This window comes from Ipomoea triloba, chromosome 11 (assembly GCF_003576645.1).
Source record: "Ipomoea triloba cultivar NCNSP0323 chromosome 11, ASM357664v1".
NCBI classification, from domain to species: Eukaryota; Viridiplantae; Streptophyta; class Magnoliopsida; order Solanales; family Convolvulaceae; genus Ipomoea; species Ipomoea triloba.
Window position 1 is genome coordinate 10,617,678 of NC_044926.1, and position 23,773 is coordinate 10,641,450.

At 39.7% G+C, this 23,773-nt stretch overlaps 1 protein-coding gene across 3 annotated transcripts; it reads right to left on the minus strand.

Moving 5' to 3' along the window:
• Positions 1–324: 324 nt before the first annotated feature.
• Positions 325–3,578, minus strand: LOC115996740. Of its 3 annotated transcripts, none has more exons than XM_031236119.1 (4): positions 3,395–3,578; positions 1,730–2,916; positions 1,452–1,617; positions 325–679 (listed from the first exon to the last, which is right to left on the minus strand). In XM_031236119.1, the coding sequence occupies exons 2-3, from the start codon at positions 2,422–2,424 to the stop codon at positions 1,494–1,496; spliced, it is 819 nt and encodes a 272-aa protein (XP_031091979.1). In that variant the 5' UTR covers positions 2,425–2,916; positions 3,395–3,578; the 3' UTR covers positions 325–679; positions 1,452–1,493. The 3 variants fall into 3 exon arrangements, with proteins under 3 accessions (XP_031091979.1, XP_031091977.1, XP_031091980.1); XM_031236117.1 differs by having other exon boundaries at positions 3,375–3,578; XM_031236120.1 differs by lacking the exon at positions 3,395–3,578 and having other exon boundaries at positions 1,730–3,344.
• Positions 3,579–23,773: the final 20,195 nt, after the last annotated feature.

The window sequence follows — 23,773 nt, forward strand, 5'->3', positions numbered from 1 at the left end:
ATTGACCCAGCACCATAATTATGGTCCCTTGATTACAGATGCCTTAAAGCCTTCCTCATTAGTTGAGCTTTTTATCCCAAATTTTTTGTGAGCCCAAACATCTACATCATCATCCACTATCTCACCCAATCTCAAAAACTCATCTCCCCATTAGTTTTATATTTTTTCTAAGTTTTGTGTGGACCCACCATTTTATCATTAATTTTAATTATTTCTTTATTTTTTAGGCCATCTAGTCTGAATCTTAAACTGGACATTTATCAAAATGTTGCAAAGTATCCTTTTTAAGTTTAAAGGTAGTAGTTAAAGAAATGGAATTTAAAATATTCATAACCAAGATCAGAGCATGCACATTCAATATATTAATCCACAAGTTCACAAATCCTAAGACAAGAAAATGCTTATCAATCAACTTCATCACTAGTAATTGAGTACGTACTTTGTTGCCATCAGTCAATCTTCACAGACAAGTATATCTTACAAACAAACCAGAAGCAAGCATGCATGCATAAAAGGCAATTGTCCGGCTAAAACGAACAAGGCATATGACTCAATCAACATGTAGCCGAAATATAACATGCCTGAGACCAGCTTTGTAATTTCCAACTTGGTGAAGAGGTGGAAAATAGAGTAGAAGAAAAGAAAATACAGATAATAGTAGTCTTCACTGCGAGCAAGCCTGCAAGTAGCAGAGCACAACAGTTATCTCTGCACATGTAAGTGTGATCAACAAGATCAAGAAAACTATGAAAACGAAACCAAAGACGTAGTACAACTAACTGGTTCAGCCATATGGATTTCAAGATGAGAAACAGCTCAATGAAAACACCCCAAAAAGGAAGAATAGATCGAAAAGGCAGGTTTCATGTGATCTTATTCGTGGTCTTTCATAGCTGGATTTTTATAACCTAAATAACTGCCTACAAACACTAAAGGAACTGAGATACCAAACCGTAAGAAAACATAGTTCCGAATGGAATAGCTCCAGAAGATTGCTCCCCCAAGATCAGAGCATTCAGTACAAAGAAGACAGCAAAAAGAATTCCAGCAAACATGAAAGCAGTTTTCAAGGTAATCCTCTTCTTTCCATTCAAACATTTTGTATAAACACACTACTTGATGTGCACTAGATATATATTGCAAACTTTGTGTAGCTAAAGCTAGTTTTCCTTTATAATTTACCTGTACATATGTATATATATAATGCATAAGCCATCAAGAACAACTTAAAGCCAGATAAGAAATAATGAAACACATTTATCAATGTTTGAACACTTCACATTCAGTAAGAAATAAGAAGCATACCCTTTGTTCCCAATAAATTAACACTGCTGATAACTATATTAAGCAAATACAACATACAAATGAAAATTTCAAAGTTTTTCCAAGTTGCATTAAAGAGAATTGGCAAAGTTGACAAGCGCAAGAAGAAGAAGAAGAAGAAAACTTACTCAGCGGCGCAGGAGGAGGAGGAAGAGCAGAGCTGGAAATAACTATACAAACAATCTACTCTCCCTTTTTCTCTTACTCTTCCTATCATTCTTGTCTTGGTCTTCATTGTCAGGATATGCAAGAAGAGGAGGAGCAGAGCTGGGAGATGCAAGAGGAGGAGCAGAACTGGAAACAAATATACAAACAATTAGGACATTAAAAGAATGAATTATAAGCTTTTTCACACAAGTTGAAGCATGAATGAGAAGAATGAATGTGGGGTGTGGGGTGTACTTACGCTATACAGAAACCGGTAAGTAAATGCTTCAAAGGGATGGGGTCATTACGATTGAATTTCATTTTGAAAATAACATGTGACGAACAACCTTCAGTATTATTGCTTTGAATGGTGTGTTCAACTTTAAAATCAATTTTGAAGCCGTATAACAAAAACTCTTCTTCATCTAAATTACAGCACATCACACAAAACCTTCCACCTCCCATATCAGCTAATTGTTTCCAATCAGTTGCTGAGCAATGCATATCAACACCCGAAGTATAAAGTTCAGCTAGAACCCTATGAGATATAGGATCAATATCACCCTCGTCAGTAAGGCAAACATGATATGCAGTGGGCAGAGCACCATTAAGGCCGACTAGAATCCAAGCGTTATCAACAAATTCATCTGAAATCCCGATATTGCCAACATCAAAGAAGGGAAAAGGAATATTTTTCTTTTCAAATCTGTCCACCATGGACTTGCAATCCTCCCATTTTGATTCTCTGGTGTTGAACTTAGATGTTTGAAAGCAAGTATAAGTGTCTGTAATAAACAAATATATATAACCTCTAAAGAAAAAATGACACCGTACACTGAGAAGACCAATGTCCACACGATGAGTTGGAAGGGGTGGGGGTGGCAGGGTTTCAAACAAATTCTTGTTTGGATCAAAGTATTGAAAACGAAAGACGTCAAGACGCTCTCCATTCATGTCAAAACGATAATGATTAAAAAAAAATCACGCTTTGACAACAGGTAAATCCGATCCTCAACTCGAATGACGTCAGGAAACACCGTGGGTTCACAATTTATGTTCTGAAGTGGTTCAATATTTTCCAACGGAATTTCGTGGAACTCGGTTGGATCAAACTTATGAACAACATAGCCATATTGATATCCATACTCAACTACATACTCAACTCCATCGTCATCGTCAATTCCATCCTCATCAGCCTCATCAGCCTCATAAGCCTCATCAGCCTCATCAGCCTCATCAGCCTTATCATCCTTATAGCCCCCAACCATATATACAATGTGATTGTGGCTAAAGAGTCCCATAGCTGTTGGAAGAAATTGAGATGGATTAGAGAACACAAGCTTGACTTCGGGTTTGAAACTATTAAGTGTCATAGGGATTTTAATCCGAATCACGGCTGATCTGGAATTGAAATAAGCATATTGAAATTCTGAGATTTCAGCCATCCTGAAAAAAAAAATTAAAAACAAAACACATAGATGCATAATTATACAAAAATAATTAGATCAAAACTAATAACACATAAACACAGTAGAATTTGTAAAAGAACCAGATCAGCCGCACCCACACCTCCAAATTGGCAACTCTAAACACAGTAAAGACACAGTAACCAAAAAAATTTGATGTCTTCATCACTGACTGCCAGTGCATTATACCATATTCCTCAATTCAATTCTAATACCGTAGCTTAATATTGGGCCATGGATCCCCGATACCCGGGAAAATTTTCGTGGACGGGAAACCCCTCCCCGCCGCATCCCCAAATAATTTAATATATATGGGATACACATACACGGGCAGTATATACGATATATGCATAATAAAGTTTTAACACTAGAACAATCCAAGTATTTAACATATATCATCAATTATTAAACAAAATAAATTAAATTAAAAGGCCTGACTGGCTAATGGCTATGCTGACCGACGACTTGGAGCTCTGTACTGGAGTCTGGAGACTGCCGACTGGACTACTGGAGTACAGAGTACAGTGCCGTCGTTCGGATACTGGAACTGGAACGCCGTCGTCGAGGAGTTGCGAAGGAGACGACCGACTCTCTCGTCTCTCGGTACTCTTCGTTTGCAAATTGCAATTGTTATTTGGGAAGGGGAAATTAGAGTTTAAGATTTAGGCATTTCAGGGGAAATGGGTAAAGTCGTAAAGGGTATTAGGTTTTTTGGGTTAATGGGCCGAAATGGGGATTGGGATTTGGAGAATGGTCCGGAAGGCAAATTATGCTATAGACCACAAATTATGTTATAAATTTAGAACTCTATATTCACGATTTTAGTTTTTAATATACAAAATTACATTACTCAATATTCATATTTTTTGAACTCTATAGTCATAATTTTGTTATATATATTCAAAAAATTTGTTATACGGTTAAACATAGAGTTTTGATACTATTAAACATATAGTTATGAAATTGTGAACGTAGAGCTATGAAATTGTGAATACGAAATTATGAAACTGTGAGCATAGTGTTATGAAATTATGAATATGGAGTTATGAAATTATGAACATGGAATTATGAAATTGTGAACATAGAGTTCTAAAATTGTGAATGTGGACCGGGGTCCATAGCATATTTTGTCACAAATTATTGCGTAGACATACCTTTAATAATATTTTTTATATATATAGAAAGGAGGGGTGAACCCAAAACTGAAAGAAAGCTAGCTTCTATTTCTCATGATCCTTTTGGTACGGGGGATCCTTTTTCGGTTGCGTTGAAACCTTTAATAATATATTAAAAATATATAGTTTTTATTTGGCTATGTGAACCACGTGGCCCATGAAATAATTATTGGCGTCTGGAGCAGTGGAAATAATTTACTATATTTTAAAATTTTAATTAGGTTGGCTAATGTGTTAGCCTGCCTCGCCAAGCCCGCGAGTTAAGCGAGATGTGTTAAAAAGTCTGTCATTAATATGGGCTTGACAAATTAGATTCCGTCCTATTCTTTTTAACAAGACAGGACGACTTAACTTGGGGGTTAATTATATTTTGAGAGTTATAGCTAGTAACAATATAAATGTTTCATCATGCATTCTCCTTATAGCATATTAAGAAAATGTTGTGTAATCTATAAACTAAAATATGTCACACCATGGAAAGAAAAGAAAAACCAAAACAAAAGCAAAATCTAACTTTTAATTAATTACTAGTTTTTTTCACGAACGTTGCGCAAATAGGATAATGTCCAATATTTATTTTTAAATAAGTACTTCAAAGTATATCAATACAGATTATATAGGAGATGTTCATGCATATATAATTGAATGTTGAATTTGTTTATTTAAATGATTAAATCGATAATTCAAAGTATATGAATGCAAGATAATATATGAGAGGTTAATTATAATTGTCACTAAAATAAATGTTTATAATTTTGTAAAAACGATAGTCAAAATACTTTAGTCTAAAAACGATAGTAAATAAATACTACTTTTGGTAATAAAACTTTATACATGTTAAATCATATTAATAAAGAAATACGATTTATCTTTAAAGTGAATAACTGTGATGTAGTCTAAAAAATATTACCAGGTAGTTTCTACCTTCAATTTATTGGGTTATTTGAATGTCTTCTTTGTCAACAAATCCTCCATAAGTAGTTTAATATAATTGGTTTCAAATTATTTTTAAAATTTTTTTTTCTATGTTATTAATAGAATACTTGGTAAATAAATATATAACATTATTTCATTGTAAACATCTAAATTAAAGAAATGAATAATTTATTTAATTTAATAAGACTATAAGAGTAATAGAATGAGTACTTAATTTTCAATAATATACTCTAACATATTCTTATTATATGTTTAACAATTATACCAACTCTGATTAGGATGAGATTCGAACCTAAGACATTTCTTATAGAAATTAATGGGTAAGTGAAAAGTTAACGGAATATTCCGTTACTAAAGTTAAAAGTTAACGGAATGTGGGGTTATTTAAGGGAAGAAAATAATATAATAGATGGTACAGAAGGAAAATCATAAAAGATTACTAAAATAAAAAAAAATATGAACCATTCGTTTAAGTAAATAATTACACCAACATTTTTTTTCTTCCCGTTAGAACCCTAACATTATTGGCTCTTATTAAGATGATAAAATGATGATGAGGTAGATATGTAGTGCTTGACCATTGCCTAGATTTTAGTCAAATGTATTTCTAAAATACAACATGAGCATGCTTAACATAGTTGGAATTGTGTTTATAGATCACCCTAAAAGAAAAAGAAAAAAACAAAAAACAAAAACAAAACAAAATTTCAAACTTATACAAAATACCAATTTTAATTTCGTAAATAGTAACACCAAAATAAAATGCACCACCTATGATAACTAATTACAAATCAAACCTAACTAATGGCTTTAATTTTGTCTCTTAAATTTGGAATGATGATTTTCTTTTTGTTCGATAGAATACGGAATTAAGAAGTGAAGATTGCAAAATTACAAATCTATTCTTCTTATTTAAACTTTATAAAATAAAATTTCTTAATAATTTCATTCAACCTTGGTGGAAAGAACCACCTTAGTAATAATTGAAGGACGAAGAGTGATTTTGAGAATAATTCCAAGATTGGACCAACTATTGTGTTATAATGCAATGACTAAAAAAGTTATTTCCCCTTTCAAAACTTCAAATTTTACACATTATAGAAATTTTAGTCAACTTTTTAAAATATAAATGGGTTTGTTGAACATATATAAAAACATAATAAGTGTGAATGAATGTTATACCCTTCATATATGTCCGTTTTTTTCCGTTAAGATTTTTTATACATTATGCTATAAAAGTTGTACTATATAATATTTTGGACAAACATACCCTATCGTTATAACTTCCGTTATCTTTTCCACTATTGTTACTATGCACATGCATTCATCATATATTTTCTTATCTTCTTCAATAATAATAATATAATAATGGCAAAAACTTGTGTGAGATCGTCTCACCATGAGACGGGTCGGGTCAATATGCAATTGTAACACTTAAATGCACAAATGTCATACTTATATGCTCAAATGTAATACTAATTAGGAATAAAATTTTTGTTACTTATAAGAGTAAATATAATACTTTTAAGTGAAAATACAATACTTTTACATTTTAATTTAAAATTATTACTTTTTTCCTCAAAAGTATTATATTTGCCCTTATAAGTAAGGGACATTTGTCAACATTACTTATTATGAAAAATGTATTACTTTTTCTCTTATAAGTAACAAAAATTGTATGTTGATTAGTGTTACATTTGAGCATATAAGTATGATATTTGCACATATAAGTATGACATTTGCATAGTGCTTTGACCCGACCCGACCCGTCTCACGAATAAGGATCCGTGAGACGGTCTAACACAAGTGTGACCCTATAATAATATATATATACACGTTAATGTTTTCAAAAAAATTATGCTATAAAAGTTGTACTATATAATATTTTGGACAAATATACCCGTACCGTTATAACTTCCGCTATCTTTTCTACTATTGTTACTATGCACATGCATTCACCATAAATGTCTTAGGTTCGAACCTCAGCTCATCCCAATCAAAGTTCACATAATTATTGTTTAACATATACTACGAATATGTTAGAGTATATTATTTAAAAGTAAGTACCACAATCTATTATTCTTATTAAATTAAATAAATTAACAATTACAACAAAAAGAATAATACATATGCATTTCTTTAATTTATAATTCGATGTCTACAATGTCTTTATTCAAAAAAAAAATTCATTATCAAAAAATTTAAAAAGAAATATAATTTCATTAGTTATATTGTCTATATTTTCTACAATGCAAAGATTTCTTACCTTCAAATTTATTAATTAATTATATTCACTACATTGTTCATTGTTTTCTTTTTACATTATATTGTAATTAAATATCAAAGTTATGCTACAAAATAATGTTAAAAATATTTATTTACCAAGTATTATGCTAATAACATGAAAAAAAATTAAAAAAGAAGTTTGAAGACAATCATACTAACTACTTAGAAAGGATTTGTTGACAAAGAAAACATTCAAATAACCTAATAGATTGATTTAAAAATCATTATTAAACAATTCATATATTTTATACAATGAACATGCTTGGATTAAAGACAAAATCAACATCAATCTTGACAGCAAAAATAATTGGTATATATGATGTAGCCACTGTTTAAAATTGTTTATGCACAAAGTGGCAAACTATTTAACTGCATGCATTGTGATGAAAAGGCACCAATGGGTACTCTAAGATTAGTATCAAAACAACAAAAAATTACAAAAAAAAAAAACATTCACACACACACACACACACACACACACACAAATCAAGTACTACACTCATTTATACTAATTCCAAAAATACGAACTTCAAAATAAACATGTGCAAAATGAATGTAGAAATTGTTGATGAAATTGAACATATTGCAGCACCAGTATTCAAACTATCTGCAAAATTATTGTTGTTACTATGAAGCAAACAAGTTATGAAACAAAAATAAAATATACTACTCATTAATCGGCGCCTAGGCGCTAGGCAGTGCCCGACCGCATCGAGGAAGGCCAGAATTGGCCTCCTCCGCGACCGGGCGCCCTAGGCGGTGCCTAGTCCGCCTAGCCGGCCACCCTGCCTCAGCCGGTCAACCTCCCCCTCCCTTTTTTTTTTTCGAATGAAGAAGAACTCAGGGATCAGAGTAGATGGACAGTAATAGTGAAGGACTATGTTGAATCGCCGCCTGCTGCGTTGTTTGATAAGGATGAGCTGAATAAATGGTCCTTCTACAAAGCCGTTATCGTCCTCATCTACTACACCGTCAGCGGTTGTAGTGCTCTGTTGGCGCACAAGACTTCCTCCCCCGCCGGCAGTTGCAGCGCTCTGTTGACGCATTAGTTCTATCTTCACTCTTCAAGAGGTTGTGTACCATCAATATGGTAGTCTGGCAGAGTTGAGAAATGTTGAGAGATGAGACTTTGGTATAATATATTATATGAATCCTGATTGAGAGAGATGTGAGAGACAGAGACAAAATGGTCTAGAAAATTGAGAAAGGTTGGAAATGGTATCACATTCACGTGGGAAGGCCAACTTTTGCTTTTTACTTTTTGAGAACATTGACTTTTTGCCTTTGCTTTCCATAATTTAATTATAAAAAAAAAATTAAACCGGCGCCTAGGCGCTAGGCGCCCCCTGGGCACCTAGCGTCTTTTTCAATATTGCTGAGAATAAAAATCAAATTATCACACTCCAACGGACATATTTGATTTTCTATAAAAGGTATGAAGACTTGAAGAACAAGTGTGGAGAAACGAAAAAAAAGGGTGTGAAGAGAGCTGAGATACGAAAATAGTAGAAGGAAAATACAGAGTAAGAAACCTACAAAAATATCTGAGAGCAACAAAGAAAGAAAACCTTCAAGTCCATAATTCTTCATAGACATATCTCGAAAAGAGACTAAGTATGAAAAGTCTCAAAGAGTTGGAGAGAAAAGAAAATTATATTTTCTTGTAGACGAATTTCTACTAAGTGTAGGTTGAGGGCTGAGTAACAAGAGGTGCTTGTGAAAATCCTGGGGAGTGTAGCTTTGTGCGAAACACTCGTTGGTGTAAGAGTATAGCTTTGTGCGAGATACTTGTTGGTGGAGTGTTGCTTTGTGCAAGACACTCAATATCTACTAGGTGTAGATAGAGGTGCTGGGTTGGCACTTGGTGTTCACTATTGTATCTGGGTGATTGAAGATAGTGGATTCCTCCTTGGAGTGAAAGGAGTAGAGTGGACGTAGGCTGGGTTTGGCCGAACCACTTAAAAATCTCTCTCTCATTTACTTATATATTTTTCTCTGCACACATAATATTCTTGCTGACGCACACACTCTAATTTGCAGGATAATTTTTTCACTAAACCCGGTTACTATTTCGTCACCATTCATCACTATTCACTTGTATCTGGGTTTGCTATTATTTGTTATCTCTCACGTCCGCATGCAAGCCAAATTTATTGTATATCATATTTGAACTATTCCAAGTATTTCTATCGTATTGCATGTGATATATCTCTTCTCCATCACTGAGTTTTTATTATAGCACTTTACGTACATTATTCCGCTGTGAATTTCAAGTTGAATTTATTCACTTGGAATTATCTTCAGTTAAAGTGTTATTAATTTTTAATTTGCTTGAAAAGTCTATTCACCCCCCCTCTAGACTTTTCACCACCCATTCGGGACCAACACGGACTAATATTAGTATTAATAAAAATGAAGCATTGTTGTAAACAATGTTGGTCCCAAGGGGATGTGGTACAAGTCTAGAGGGGGGGTGAATAGACTTGTATAAGATTTTGCAAATCTTTTCGACCTCTCGTGTGTATTGAACTTAGGATGTTTAGGTCCGATACCTCACGAGGTGAAGACAAAGTTTTATGCGCAGCGGAAAAGTTATCCCCTTTTAAGTTAGCACGAGTTTGAGTTAATTCGAGAGGTGCGGTTATATGCAGTGCAGTTCGAGAGTTAGATAGCGAGAGATAAAGCAGAAAGTAAATGCGAGAGAGATTTTTAAGTGGTTCGGCCAACCCGCCTACGTCCACTCTTCTTCTAGAAACTCCCTAGAAGGATTGCACTAAAACTTCCCTTTTTAGTATAATATCGAGCGCTTGAGCTTTGATCACGAAGCCCGCCTCAAGCCTCAGGTTTTTCGCCCCGCTTCTTGTTACTCCACCTCTCGAGCACTTGAGCTTTGATCCCCAAGCCCGCCTCAAGCCTCAGGTTTTACGCCCCGCTTCTTGTTACTCCCCCTCTCGAGCACTTGAGCTTTGATCCCCAAGCCCGCCTCAAGCCTCAGGATCTTCACTAGACAGCTGCCAGGTTACTCCGCCTCTTCTTGCTTAATCCAAAGCAAGGACCTTTGGTTGTCATAGTTGAGTGTAACAAGCTCCAATCTGACCAAAAGCTATCGTTGAATCAACTTCGATGTAGAGCAGCTTCGGTCACCTTCTAGATGTGTAGTAGTTTAAGCTTTGTAACTCTCTCAAACACTAAGATGTGTTTTTCTCGCTGTTTTGAATATCAAGGATGATATTCCGGATTGAGCACTTGCACTTGAACGTTTGAATCAGACACCTCTTTTAAATCAGTTCACTTAAGATTCTTGAACTCTCAAAAAACTCTTTTTCTTCACTGTGTCTTCACGTCCTTATATATGAGAGTTGAGGAATAATTCCATTGGAGGGAAAATTATTCCGTTTGAAATCTGTCTCACATGCTGATCATGGGTCTTGCATATTTTTAGCATGTTTCATGGAGTGGTGGTCTTGTAACTTGAACATTTTGTCTTGTAGTGAATATCCCATATTCCACTATCTTGAGTCCATGCTCCACTTACTTCCTTTGGCAAAAGTTACTCTTTTTATATTCCCATTGATCCTCGTTTCAGGGAATAAGACCGACCTTGGGTTGGTGCATCTTCTATCCGTTTGTTGTGGAATTCTGACGTGGCATCCACTTCCGGTTGCTTTAAGTTCCATAATATTATTTTAGCACCTCCTTAGTGTTTTATCTCCATGATATTCTTTTTCTCCAAACTTAGATTACTTTGACCATGCATATTGACTGCTATTCAGCCCTTTGGAGAAGTACCGGTTGATCGAGACCAAAGTTGATGTCTCGACCACTTGATGTCTCGATTCCAAGTCTCGAACTGGATTGATGTCTCAAGAGATTCTATCTCTCGAACTCTGCTTATGTCTCGAGACTTAGTTGATGTCTCGCAGACCCTTATTCCTCCAGTGATGTCTCGTGCCTTCTTCTGATCTATCTATAAGCTTACAACACGAAACTTTTTAAGATGTTCATACAAGTTTACCTTAAGCTGAAATATTTTCCGAGTTGAGCTCAAGTTACCCGGTTGTATTTTCGCTTTTAGTTTACTTGTCGAACTTACAAGAAATTCCTATCTTTCGAGACTTAGGGGATTATGAATTACATTTGGTATCATCAAAACCTATTACAGTATGTTCCTAACAATTTCCCCCTTTTTGATGATGCCAACACTATACTTACTTATATGGCTGATTTGTAAGAAAAAAAATGACTTTGATTTTATTTTCAGCGCATACGGTAAGTTTGACAAGCGAGCTAATCTGCTAAAGCATGAAGTAAGAACTCACGCAACACCCCCAACAAAAGATATATATATTAATATAAAGGGAATGTTTTACATACAATAGCAGAAAAGAAAGACAAGAGTAACGAACAACATAAAAACTGAATGCATGTAGACATCGAGAGCTTACTACTTGTCTGCTTTCCTTTTCTTGTTTATGGCTGCTCGTGTCTTGATGGAGTCTTTGGAGTTCACCTGCTCGAGATATCCTTCTGATACGTCAAGGTGAATGTAATTGATGAAGGCTTCACCTATGAAGTTTCCTTCAATCACCCCATCTCTCCACCATTCGATGCATTCCAAGGGAGTAAGGCCACTGTGAAAGGATAAGTCAGTTTTGGCAAGAAGACTTACTATGATTCCGTTTAGAAATTCTGTGCTGTCTTCTTTGATTCCCATTCTATAACTTCTTATGAACTGCTCATCTTTCTTCTCCTTGGCCGTTTGTTGTTCTTGTCTCTTTTTCTTTCTCTCTTGATCTTCTTGTCTCCTTCTTTCCATTTCCAGTGTACGCTGGACCCTTAAGTTTTCTGCTCGTTTAGCTTCCTCCATTGCCTTGCTCATTGTTCTTGGAACTTTCGGAGGAGGTCCAGCTGGTTCACTTGCTGCCCTTTTCTTGCTAGTTGATGTCCTTCCCTGAGTATTTTCCCCCTTGGTGGCATCATCTGCGCGGGAAAGGAGGGTGGACAGACCTTCGAAGAGTGCGTGAAGCTGGGCAGGTACTTGGTTCGACAGATCATCAAGTAGGGCTTTGAGTTCGTCCTGTCGAAGTTCACTGGAATTTTGGTAGGCTCTAAGCTCTGCTCGTAACTCAGCTAATTCAGCTCTCACACCTTCAGCCTCTGCTCGAGCTACAGTAGCCTCATTTGCAGCTCTCCGTGCTGCATCCTTAGCCCATACTGCCTGTTCGAGAAGTTCTTCATGACTGGCTTGAGATTCACTTGTGCCAGCCGCAGGTATTGCAACGTTTCGAACAATGGTCAGTACGTGCTCAAGTTGAGCCATCTTCTGAGATTGATCAGCCATGAATTGACGCACCTCGCCAATGAAAGCTTGCTCGGCCTGTTGATCATAGTCAGAAGTAGAAGGAGAAGTAGAAGTACCTTGTATCGGAGGGGACTTGGGTGCATCCAGATTTCCACCCATGACTTGCATTTGCGAGTCCACCTCTCGAGTTTGTGTCTGAGGATCAGCAGGGACACTGGGTTCAGAGCGCGAAGGTAGCTCCATGTCAGGTGCTTCCCGGTTTCCACCTGAGGGATGGATCACTTCTTGCTCTTCACCTCTCGAACCTGGAGCCTCAGCTTCAGCAACCGTTGGGATTGGATCAGCCAGGGAAGGATCTTCTGTATTGGACGCTTCCCAGTTTCCATCCAATGGAAGTTCCCCCTCAGTATCACCTCTCGAACCAGTGCTGGGAACTTGATCATCTGCTGGTGGGATTGAAGGTGAGGAGAGAGTTTGTGCATCGACAGGTGCTTCCCGGTTTCCACCATTGATGGGCACAACTGCTTCCTCGGTATCTCTCGAACCAGCAGGACTTGGGACAATCTGCTCTTGTTGCTCATTGGACTGCACTTCAGTCTGCTCCGGTGAGTCTAGAATGATTATTAGTTCAGGAGTAGTAGGAAGGCCCGGTAGTGTGAGCAATGGAATTTCACCCTCTCGAACTGTCTGAGCTTCATCGTTGTCAACCGAGGGTGTGGACTCAGGAGCTGGCAGAAGTAGAACGGAGTTGGGTTCTACCTCAAGTGCTTCAGAGGTCTCGGACTCACCTCTCGAAGCTGCTACCTGTTCATCCAGAGCAGAGTCACTAACTTGGGACAGAGGGATTGCGGCTGTTGCTATAGGATTTGCAGGATCATCTCTCGCAACACCTGAGGTTTCTCCTGGACCTCTCGTATCCTCTACCTGATGTCCCAAGGATAGAGCAGTGGCGAGCCTGATATCTTCTTGAAATTGAGCTTCTACTTCAGGATCCACTTCAGGCTCGGCTTCAACATCTAGTGCATCAACCGCTATGCCCTTTCCTTTATCTGATCGACCAAGATTCCTCCTGGTTACATGCATTTCATGGGCAAGATCTAGCAGTTCATTGGCTGGAATTTCGGTGAGGTTCAACCAGTTTAAAGCAAAGTCCTCCTCAGCCACCATATCTGCTGCTCTTGAGATCAGTTGATCAATTGGACCGGTTCTCCAGTTGATCCATCGAAGTACTCTGGAGAAGTCATCCAAGCTAGACACATCTTCAACAGGTTGATTCAACTGAGAAGTGACTTCAGCATTCAGCTCATCAGAGTCAGCAGACAGAAGTTCTGTTGGCGATGCACAATCCACTGCGTGTTCATTTATCTCTCGATGATCATCCGAGAGATCACAAGTCAACCTAACATCTGCTATTGTTCTTGCAATAGATCTTTCGACTTGTGCAGATTCCATGGGTGTCATTACAACATTTTCAGCATTTTGCACTGGGTCCCTGACCACAGTGCCCTGATTATCAGCAGCGGCTTCAACTGAGACTTGATCTTCTGCTGCTGGGACTGATAACTCTCGAACCACCACTCGTGGTTCCTCAGCATTTGCCTGCACTAGATCACTGATCCTTGTGCCTTCAACTTCTCGAGCCTCCTCTCGAGGTTCAACTACAGATTCAGCACCCTCAGCACCATCATCAACATGCAGATCAATACATAACGCTCCTGACAGAGACTTGGTAGGGGGCACTCTCTCAACCTCAGTGGCCAGTGTAGCCTGAGGTTCCCCCTGGGCTTGTGCCCTGTCCTCGAATGGTACTTGAATTACAGAGGGTGTCACCTCTCGAATCTGGGTGACAGCAACAATTTTGGCCCTCTTGGCCCTCTTTGGCAGTTCAACTCTCTTGACCAGAGTTTCCAAAGGCTCATCATCAGAGCCCTTCTCCTTGGCTGGGGCTTTCCTTTTGCCCCTTCCCTTAGGTTTTGAGGGAGAAGGTGCAACCTTAACACCTTTAGCCTTTAGAGCTTGAGATTTCGTCCTACCCATATAGGTATTCCGATGAACCTCTCGCCCTTCCCTCAGTTCTAAGCCCTTCAGACTTAAAAGATATTGAACAACAAAATCGAAACCAACCTTTTTACTGATCGTCAGGTTGGTGTTGGAGACTGAGCTCTGCACTTGCTGTTGAAGGAAATTGAAGATGATATGTGCCCAGTCCATTTTGTTGTTGTTCCAGATGGCGTGGAGGATTTTGAGGATGTCCAGATTAATCTCGTCAGTTCCAGACACCTTGCCGAGCACGAATTTCATGATAAGGTCGGCAGCAAGAGCAAACCTCTCCTTTAGGTGGAACTTGCGGAGGGCAGAGGATGCTCTGGGCGGTGCAGTCTCCAGTCGGATTTTATCCCAAAAAGTTTGCTTGTCCAAGTCGTAATCCGAGAGGTGCTGGACTGCTTCCTCCGACGCCGCGAAGTCGAATGCCGCTCTGAGGTCACCTACGGAGGTCGTGATATGGATTTCATTGAAGCGGCTTTCAATCTTGCCCTTCGTGACCTTAGCATTCGCGAACCATTCTGTGAAGTCGAGGTCGTGGATGGTTCGGTAGTCATGTGTCATGTACTTCAGCAGTCCTGCCTTCTCGAACTTCTTCAGGACTTTCTCCGCCATGTTTGGATTCGACGAGTGGGTGATGAAGCCATTTCTGTCAAGGATACTCCCCGCCTTGACTTGTTTGATCTGAGTGCGAATGTGTCGCAGCTCCCTCTGGTATGCGTCGGAAGATGAGGTTGATGTGGAGGATTCGGACGCCATTGTTGAAAGCTTTGATGTTTTGGAGGGAATGTGTACAGTATGTGGATTTCGGGAATTTTTGGGTATTCGGTTTGAGCTTGAATCCGGGTAAGGATGATGGATTCGACTTTTATATTTTGTGGATTTGGGTCGGTTATATGGGTAGGGTTGAGAGTTTGACCCGATTCGAGATCTCGGCTATTTTGAAAAAATTGAAAGGTCATAAACACCCTTTACAACGGTCAGCGTTTAACATAAGGTAAGGGTATTTTGGGAAAGAGTATGGGATGGTTTAAATGTGGGTTTTATAAGATAAGATATCTTTATGAGCATGCTTCCACTAATCAAGATAGTGCCCTTAAACATGGAAAACCGTCAGTAACCGTAGACCACGTGGCTAATATTAAATTCCAAATTAGCCGTTCCACTAATATCCGTTGAGCTCTTCAGTTTCACCTCTCGAAGGTGAACACTTCGTCGATGCTAGTTTAAGGATCTTCCCCCTGAGTGATTGATCCTTAAACCTCCTTATTCCTCCGTCTTGATCTGAAATATCAACGTGTTTAGTGGTTAAGGATCTTCCCCCTGAGTGATTGATCCCTAACCCTCCTTATCCCTCCGTTTGGAGATACATGAAGAATCAGTTTGTTATCTTTCGAAGTGATCTCTCGAACTACCCTTCTTCGAGACATAACGTATTTAGGCAAACTGAGTGTGTATCTCTCGAACTACCTTTCGAACACAGATTGCAAGAAGAACAAGTTTGATTCATCTAAAAGATATCACTTGGAACATATCCTTAAGTTCATTTAGTGATTTCCAGATACATTACATATGAATCAAAATACAGTTTGATTCCTAGAGGTGCCTTTTAGGCAACAGAGATCCCTCTAGGTTTCAACTATTAGAACAGGAATTAGCCATCTAAAATCCTAAGTATGTTCTTCTCTCTGCTGCTGCCTTCCTCACAGGCTCCATCTCCCTTTCCCTTGGTTCTCCATTTGGTTGAGGGAGATCCTTTTCCGGAATGTGCAGCTGTAGGAGTCCCACTTATACGGGACTCTTCTCCTGATTCCAGTATCCCATCATTGTAGATCTCCTCGTATTTGGGGATCCATTCACCTTGGATGGGAATAGGATACTTGCTTGGATTATCAAGAAACTCCGCAATCTGTTTACCCTTCGTTAATTCTGGATAGTTTTCTCCTTGAAAATCTTTAGACTTGGCTGCTGATTTCTTTCCTCTATACCAGAATGGTACATCATCTTTTCCTTTCTTCTTCTCCATGAAGAAGTTGATGACATGAACTGCTGAGAAAACCCCTCTATTTATAGTCCAAAAACTCAGCACTGTAGAGTCACGGGATGCTATATGAATGACCATTCAATGCTTGTGTAACTCCAAGGCTGCCATAAAGTTGATGAAACTACTCCTCACATGCGAAACAGTTCATGGCACTAAATACAAGAAGATAAGATTTGACCATTCAACCCAATTCTATCATTCCCAATTCTAACCTTAGTTGAGAGAATCTATTTTCACATAACGCTTTTGTGAAAATATCTGCTAGTTGCTCCTCCGTTGCAACATATTCCAAGGTTATATCCTTTTTCTCAACATGATCACGGATGAAATGATACTTTATATCAATATGCTTTGTCCTTGAGTGTAACACTGGATTCTGAGTAATAGCTATAGCACTAGTGTTGTCACACATAATCTTAACCTCTTTACATTCAACACCGTAATCCAGTAACTGTTGCTTCATCCATAAAATCTAAGCACAACAACTTCCAGCTGCTACATATTCTGCCTCAGCGGTGCTTGTAGCTATCGAATGCTATTTCTTGCTAAACCATGAGACAAGTCTTCTACCTAGAAACTGACATGTCCCTGATGTGCTCTTTCGATCTATTTTACAACCGGCAAAGTCTGCATCTGAATAACCCATAAGTTCGAAAGATCCACCTAAGTCTGCATCTGAATAACCCATAAGTTCGAAAGATCCACCTCTCTCTGCATCTGAATAACCCATAAGTTCGAAAGATCCACCTCTCGATGCATCTGAATAACCCATAAGTTCGAAAGATCCACCTCTCGAATACCAAAGTCAACCCATAAGTTCGAAAGATCCACCTCTCGAATACCAAAGTCCAACACTAAGTTCGAAAGATCCACCTCTCGAATACCAAAGTCCAACACTCTGCGTACCCTTGAGATATCTAAGAATCTTCTTAGATGCATTTAAGTGACTTTCCTTAGGACTTGCCTGAAATCTAGCACATACACCTACTGCAAAGGATATATCTGGTCTACTTGCAGTTAAATAAAGAAGAGATCCGATGATACCTCGATATGTGGTTTGATCGACCTCTCGACCTTCACTGTCAACGTCGATACGTAGAGAGGTTCCCATGGGTACTTTGACTGAGGATTTCCCTTCTATGTTGTATTTCCTGAGCAGATCCTTGGTGTATTTCTCCTGGTTGATGAAGATGCCTTCCTTGAGTTGTCTCACTTGTAATCCAAGGAAGTAGTTGAGTTCTCCCATCATGCTCATCTCGAACTTTCCTTTCATCAAACTGGAGAACTTCTCGCACAAATCTGGATTGGTGCTCCCAAAGATGATATCATCCACATAGATTTGCACCAATAAGATATGATCCCCATCCTTAATTCTAAACAATGTTTTGTCCACTAGGCCTTTGGTGAATCCACACTGTAGTAGAAAAGAGGATAAAGTGTCATACCAAGCTCTCGGAGCTTGTTTCAAGCCGTAAAGTGCCTTCTTCAACTTGTATACTTTGTCAGCTCCCACGTCCTTCAAGAAACCCGTAGGTTGTTCAACGTACACCTCTTCTTCAAGAAGTCCGTTCAGAAAGGCGCTCTTGACATCCATTTGATATACTTTGAAATCTTTGAAGGCGGCATATGCGAGAAAGATACGTATGGCTTCGAGACGTGCCACCGGAGCGAAGGTTTCATCAAAATCTATCCCTTCCTCCTGGCAATATCCTTTAGCAACAAGTCTGGCCTTGTTCCTAACAATGACTCCATCCTCATTCATCTTGTTTCTGAAAACCCACTTTGTGCCAATGACATTTTGATGATGAGGTCTCGGAACTAGTTCCCAAACGTCGTTCCTCTCAAACTGATGAAGCTCCTCTTGCATGGCTTGCACCCAATCTGGATCGCTTAGAGCCTCATCAATCACCTTAGGCTCTATTTGAGATAGAAAGCAAGCAAGCATGCTTTCTCGATATGCTGATCTGGTTCGAACTTTATCACGTACATTCCCAATCACTTGATCAGCGGGGTGACTCCTCAGCCATCTTAGATCTGGTTGAGGTTCTTCAGTTGGTACCTCCGTTGTAGATTGAGTAGTCGGTTGATCATCTGAGATCTGAATTAGATCAACTGAGCTGGAGTCTTTCTTCTTGATAATTTCTTCATCATCTGATTCTGACTGGAGTTCTGCTACGTCTCGAACTATCGACTGCTTCCCATCGAGAGGTAAGTCTGATCTCTCGATTGCTTTCGGCTGAATTTCCTCAGAACTTTCAGCAGCTTCCATTGACTTTGATGGTTGATCTGTCGATGCTCTATCATCAAAAGAGACATGTATGGATTCTTCAACCACCAATCTTCGCTTATTGAAGACTCTGAATGCTTTACTTGTCGATGAGTATCCCAGAAATACTCCATCATCTGCCTTTTCATCAAAGGTTCTTAGCTGAGTCTTCCCATTGTTGTGGACATAACATTTGCATCCGAATGTGTGGAAGTAGCTTACATTCGGTTTCCTTCCATTCCACAACTCATATGGAGTCTTTCCAACTCCTTTCACGATCAAGGACCGATTTTGGGTATAGCACGCTGTGTTGATTGCTTCTGCCCAAAATCCTTGTGATATGTTGGCTTGTGAGAGCATGGTCCTTGCAGCTTCCTTGAGAGTTCTGTTCCTCCTTTCAGCAACCCCATTCTGTTGAGGCGTTCGAGCAGCTGACAACTGATGATGAATCCCGTTCTCGTTGCAATAGCTCTCGATCACTTGGTTAACGAACTCTCCACCTTGATCTGACCGAATCTTTAGTATCGAGACTTCCTTTTCAACTTGAACTTGCCTTAGGAGATTTGGCAAGGCAACTTTTGTCTCGCTTTTCTTGGTTAAAAACACGGTCCAGGTAAATCTTGTGTAGTCATCTACTACCACAAGAGTATACTTCCTTCCTCTCATGCTGGGTGGATCCACCGGGCCAAATAAGTCCATATGAAGAAGACTTAAAGGTTTAGTGGATGATGTCTCGGCTTTGCTTTTGAAAGAGGATTTGATCTGTTTGCAACGTTGACATGCCTCACAGGTTTTGTCCTTTCGAAACGTAACTTTGGGCAGTCCTTCCACAAGGTTCCTCTTAGTAAGCTTGTTGATGGTTTTGAAGTTCAGGTGACTCAGCTTACTATGCCAATCCCAGCATAAGTAGCATACATAGAGATGGTTTGGCGGATCTCCAATCCACTGTGTACATGTTTCCTTTCCTTGCTGCTTCCAGCACGACTTCGAGAGATTCCTCTTGTATAATCTGCAACTTGCTTTTGGTGAAGATAACCTGGTAGCCCTTATCACAGAATTGGCTCGTGCTTAGGAGGTTGAACTTGAGTCCTTCAACGTAGGATACCTCCTTGATTACCAATTCATTCTTATGAATCTCACCAACAGCCTTCGTGCGTCCTTTCTTCTCGTTGTCGCCAAACGTCACCAAAGGACCTTCGATAGGATGGATGTTCTCTAGCAGTGTTAGATTTCCCGTCATATGTCTCGAACATCCACTGTCAATGAACCATACGTCCCTGGTGTCCTGCATGCAAATCAAGCAGATTTAGGTACCCAAATTTTGGGTCCTGGTAGGTTAGTAAGTTTAGGCATCCATTTATACCTTGGGCCTATTACTCCAGGCCTAGGCGCGATGTAGCCATTATACGATTGGTAATCATAAGGGATGCTAGCAAAGACTCTGGGCCTTTTAGGTGCATAGATCAACTTAGGTTGAGGCTTGACCTCTAATTTACGCGCCATGCCCTTCATAGCCTTTTTGGTCATGAGGTACCGTTGAAACTGGGGTTTGTTCCACGGTTTATATTCTTCTGACCAATCCTCATCAGATGGGTAGTTTCTGCCTTCCTCCATCCGTGAGTTCCTAACTCTATGGATCTCAGACCTTCCATATTTGCCTTGAGGCGCATTATATGGAATGTAGCTTCTTTTGTACTTGGAATGGCCTTGCGAGAGATAGCTAGGTGATCTCTCGATATTGTTTACCCGGCCATTCTTCGTAGCTTTCCTATACTTTCCATTGCTGGTGTATAGGGATGGTTTATGAATAGCTACTCTGGTCTTTTCTGTTGGTCCTTTATGACCCTTATTTGGTTTGGGTTGAGATCCTCCATTATTTGAAGTTCCCAAACCAGTGGTCTGTTTATCTCGAGAGAGACTGTTCTGACGGAACCCGAGACCGGTTCTGTCATTTGCAGGTCTGTGATCATTCACCATTTTCTCCATAACTTTGGAGGAATTAGTGTATGATGCTATAACCTTTCTAAGATCATTTTCTGTGATCTCTCGAGTTTTGCACTCTTCTTTAAGTTGGATTATTTCAGCTTCTAAGTTGCTTATTTTGAGAATTAACTCTGAATTCTCTTTCGAGACATTCTTAAGTGTTTCTCTTTCAGCAATTATCCTGCTATTTTCTTCCAGAACTTTGGCATGAGTGCTGTTAGCGATTTTGAGGTTCCTTCTGAGCAATTCCATAGTCTCGAAGGGATCCTCATCGCTTCTAAACGAAGAACATTGAGAAGTAGAGATAGAGCAGCGAGATGTAGAAGGGGAGGTTACCTCATTATTGATAGCCATCAAGCATTGATCCTCCTCTTCTGTAGTGTATAAGCAGATGAGCCCCCTATCATCCTCTGAGCTGCTACTGCTATCGCTGGAGCTCGACGTCTCGGACTTCTCGATTGCCTTCTCGAGTTTCTCAGCAACAAGCGCCTTCCTGCGTAGGTGTGTCTTTGTTTCTCCCTTGAAGCCACCTTGTACTGACTTCTCTCTGGATTCCTCTTTTCTTCTGGAATCCTTGCCTTCTTGACCTTGATACTTGCTTACCGTAGGGTAAGGACATTCGGCCTTGAAGTGTCCAGGTCTTCTACAGTTGTAGCAAAGACCTTGATTCTCTTCCTCCGTCCTTCTGGATGTAAATCTTTCATTTTTCCTTCTTGAGGAGGAGGGTGAACTTGTATTGCTCTCCGGTGTTTTCTTCATGTACTTCCTGAACTTTCTCATGAAGAGAGCAAACTGTTCATCAGATAAAAGATTTGTGGGATTAGGGTCTGACCTTGAGGAAGTGGATGGTTGATCAGCAACCAGAGCCAAATTCCGTCTGTCCACCACGTCCTCATCTCTCGGAAACATCTCAAATTCGAAAGCTTTGAGATCTCTGAATAGTTGGTCGGTTGTGGTGTTCTTCAAGTCCCTGTGATCGCGCATTGTGATCACCTTCATCTCCCACTCCTTAGTAAGGCCTCGTAAGACCTTCAGGTTTAGCTCCTTTTGTGGAATCTCCTTCTTGAGATCATTGATCTCGATTGATAATTTCATGAACCGAGATTCCATGTTGTCGATGCTCTCTCCTGGTTTCATCTTGAAGTCCTCGAACTTCTTCATTGCCACGGTGAGCTTGTTCTCCTTTTCCTGTTCGTCACCTTCACCAATTAGCATCAAAGTATCCCATACCTGTTTTGCCGTTTTGCATTTTCTTACTTTCGGGAAGATGGTTTCATCTATAGCTCTGAAGAGAATATCCTTGGCAATGTTGTCCAGGTTGTTTCTCTTCCTATCATCACTCGTCCATTCTTCCTTAGGCTTCGGGACATACTTTGGTGTGTCTCTGGTTTGCTCTGCGGCAGTGTTGACCATCATGATTTTAACCGGTCCAGTTGATATAACTTCGGCCATCTCATCATGGAGGGCTGATAAGTACGCAAGCATGCGTGTTTTCCAGTCATCGAATCTGCTAAGATCAAAGAGAAGATGTCTCGACAACATGCTGTCCATATTGAAAAATTATCTCGTGCTTTGAAAAAGATTTTAAAGGATTTTCAAAGAAGGATCTCTAGGCAATATAAACAAAGGTTTATATCGATCAAAGAACTTGCTCTGATACCAATTGTTGGTCCCAAGGGGATGGGGTACAAGTCTAGAGGGGGGGGGTGAATAGACTTGTATAAGATTTTTGCAAATCTTTTCGACCTCTCGTGTGTATTGAACTTAGGATGTTTAGGTCCGATACCTCACGAGGTGAAGACAAAGTTTTATGCGCAGCGGAAAAGTTATCCCCTTTTAAGTTAGCACGAGTTTGAGTTAATTCGAGAGGTGCAGTTATATGCAGTGCAGTTCGAGAGTTAGATAGCGAGAGATAAAAGCAGAAAGTAAATGCGAGAGAGATTTTTAAGTGGTTCGGCCAACCCGCCTACGTCCACTCTTCTTCTAGAAACTCCCTAGAAGGATTGCACTAAAACTTCCCTTTTTAGTACAATATCGAGCGCTTGAGCTTTGATCACGAAGCCCGCCTCAAGCCTCAGGTTTTTCGCCCCGCTTCTTGTTACTCCACCTCTCGAGCACTTGAGCTTTGATCACCAAGCCCGCCTCAAGCCTCAGGATCTTCACAAGACAGCTCCCAGGTTACTCCGCCTCTTCTCAGGTTTTTCTCCCCGCTTCCAGTTACTCCACCTCTCGAGCACTTGAGCTTTGATCACCAAGCCCGCCTCAAGCCTCAGGATCTTCACAAGACAGCTCCCAGGTTACTCCGCCTCTCCTCAGGTTTTTCTCCCCGCTTCCAGTTACTCCACCTCTCGAGCACTTGAGCTTTGATCACCAAGCCCGCCTCAAGCCTCAGGATCTTCACTAGACAGCTGCCAGGTTACTCCGCCTCTTCTTGCTTAATCCAAAGCAAGGACCTTTGGTTGTCACAGTTGAGTGTAACAAGCTCCAATCTGACCAAAAGCTATCGTTGAATCAACTTCGATGTAGAGCAGCTTCGGTCACCTTCTAGATGTGTAGTAGTTTAAGCTTTGTAACTCTCTCAAACACTGAGGTTGAGAGAGTACCCCCTCCCAAGTCCATTTCTGGTAATATATATGTTGAATTAGAGATGGATGTTGCTGCTGGAGCTGTTGATTCTGTTGGTTTATCTCGAGAGATGGCTCGAGAGGTTGAAGGTACTGGGATCAGTGATCCAGTACAGGGGGATGCAGAAGAACCACGAAAGATGGTTCGAGAGATAGACTGCACAGCCAGAGTGGTTCA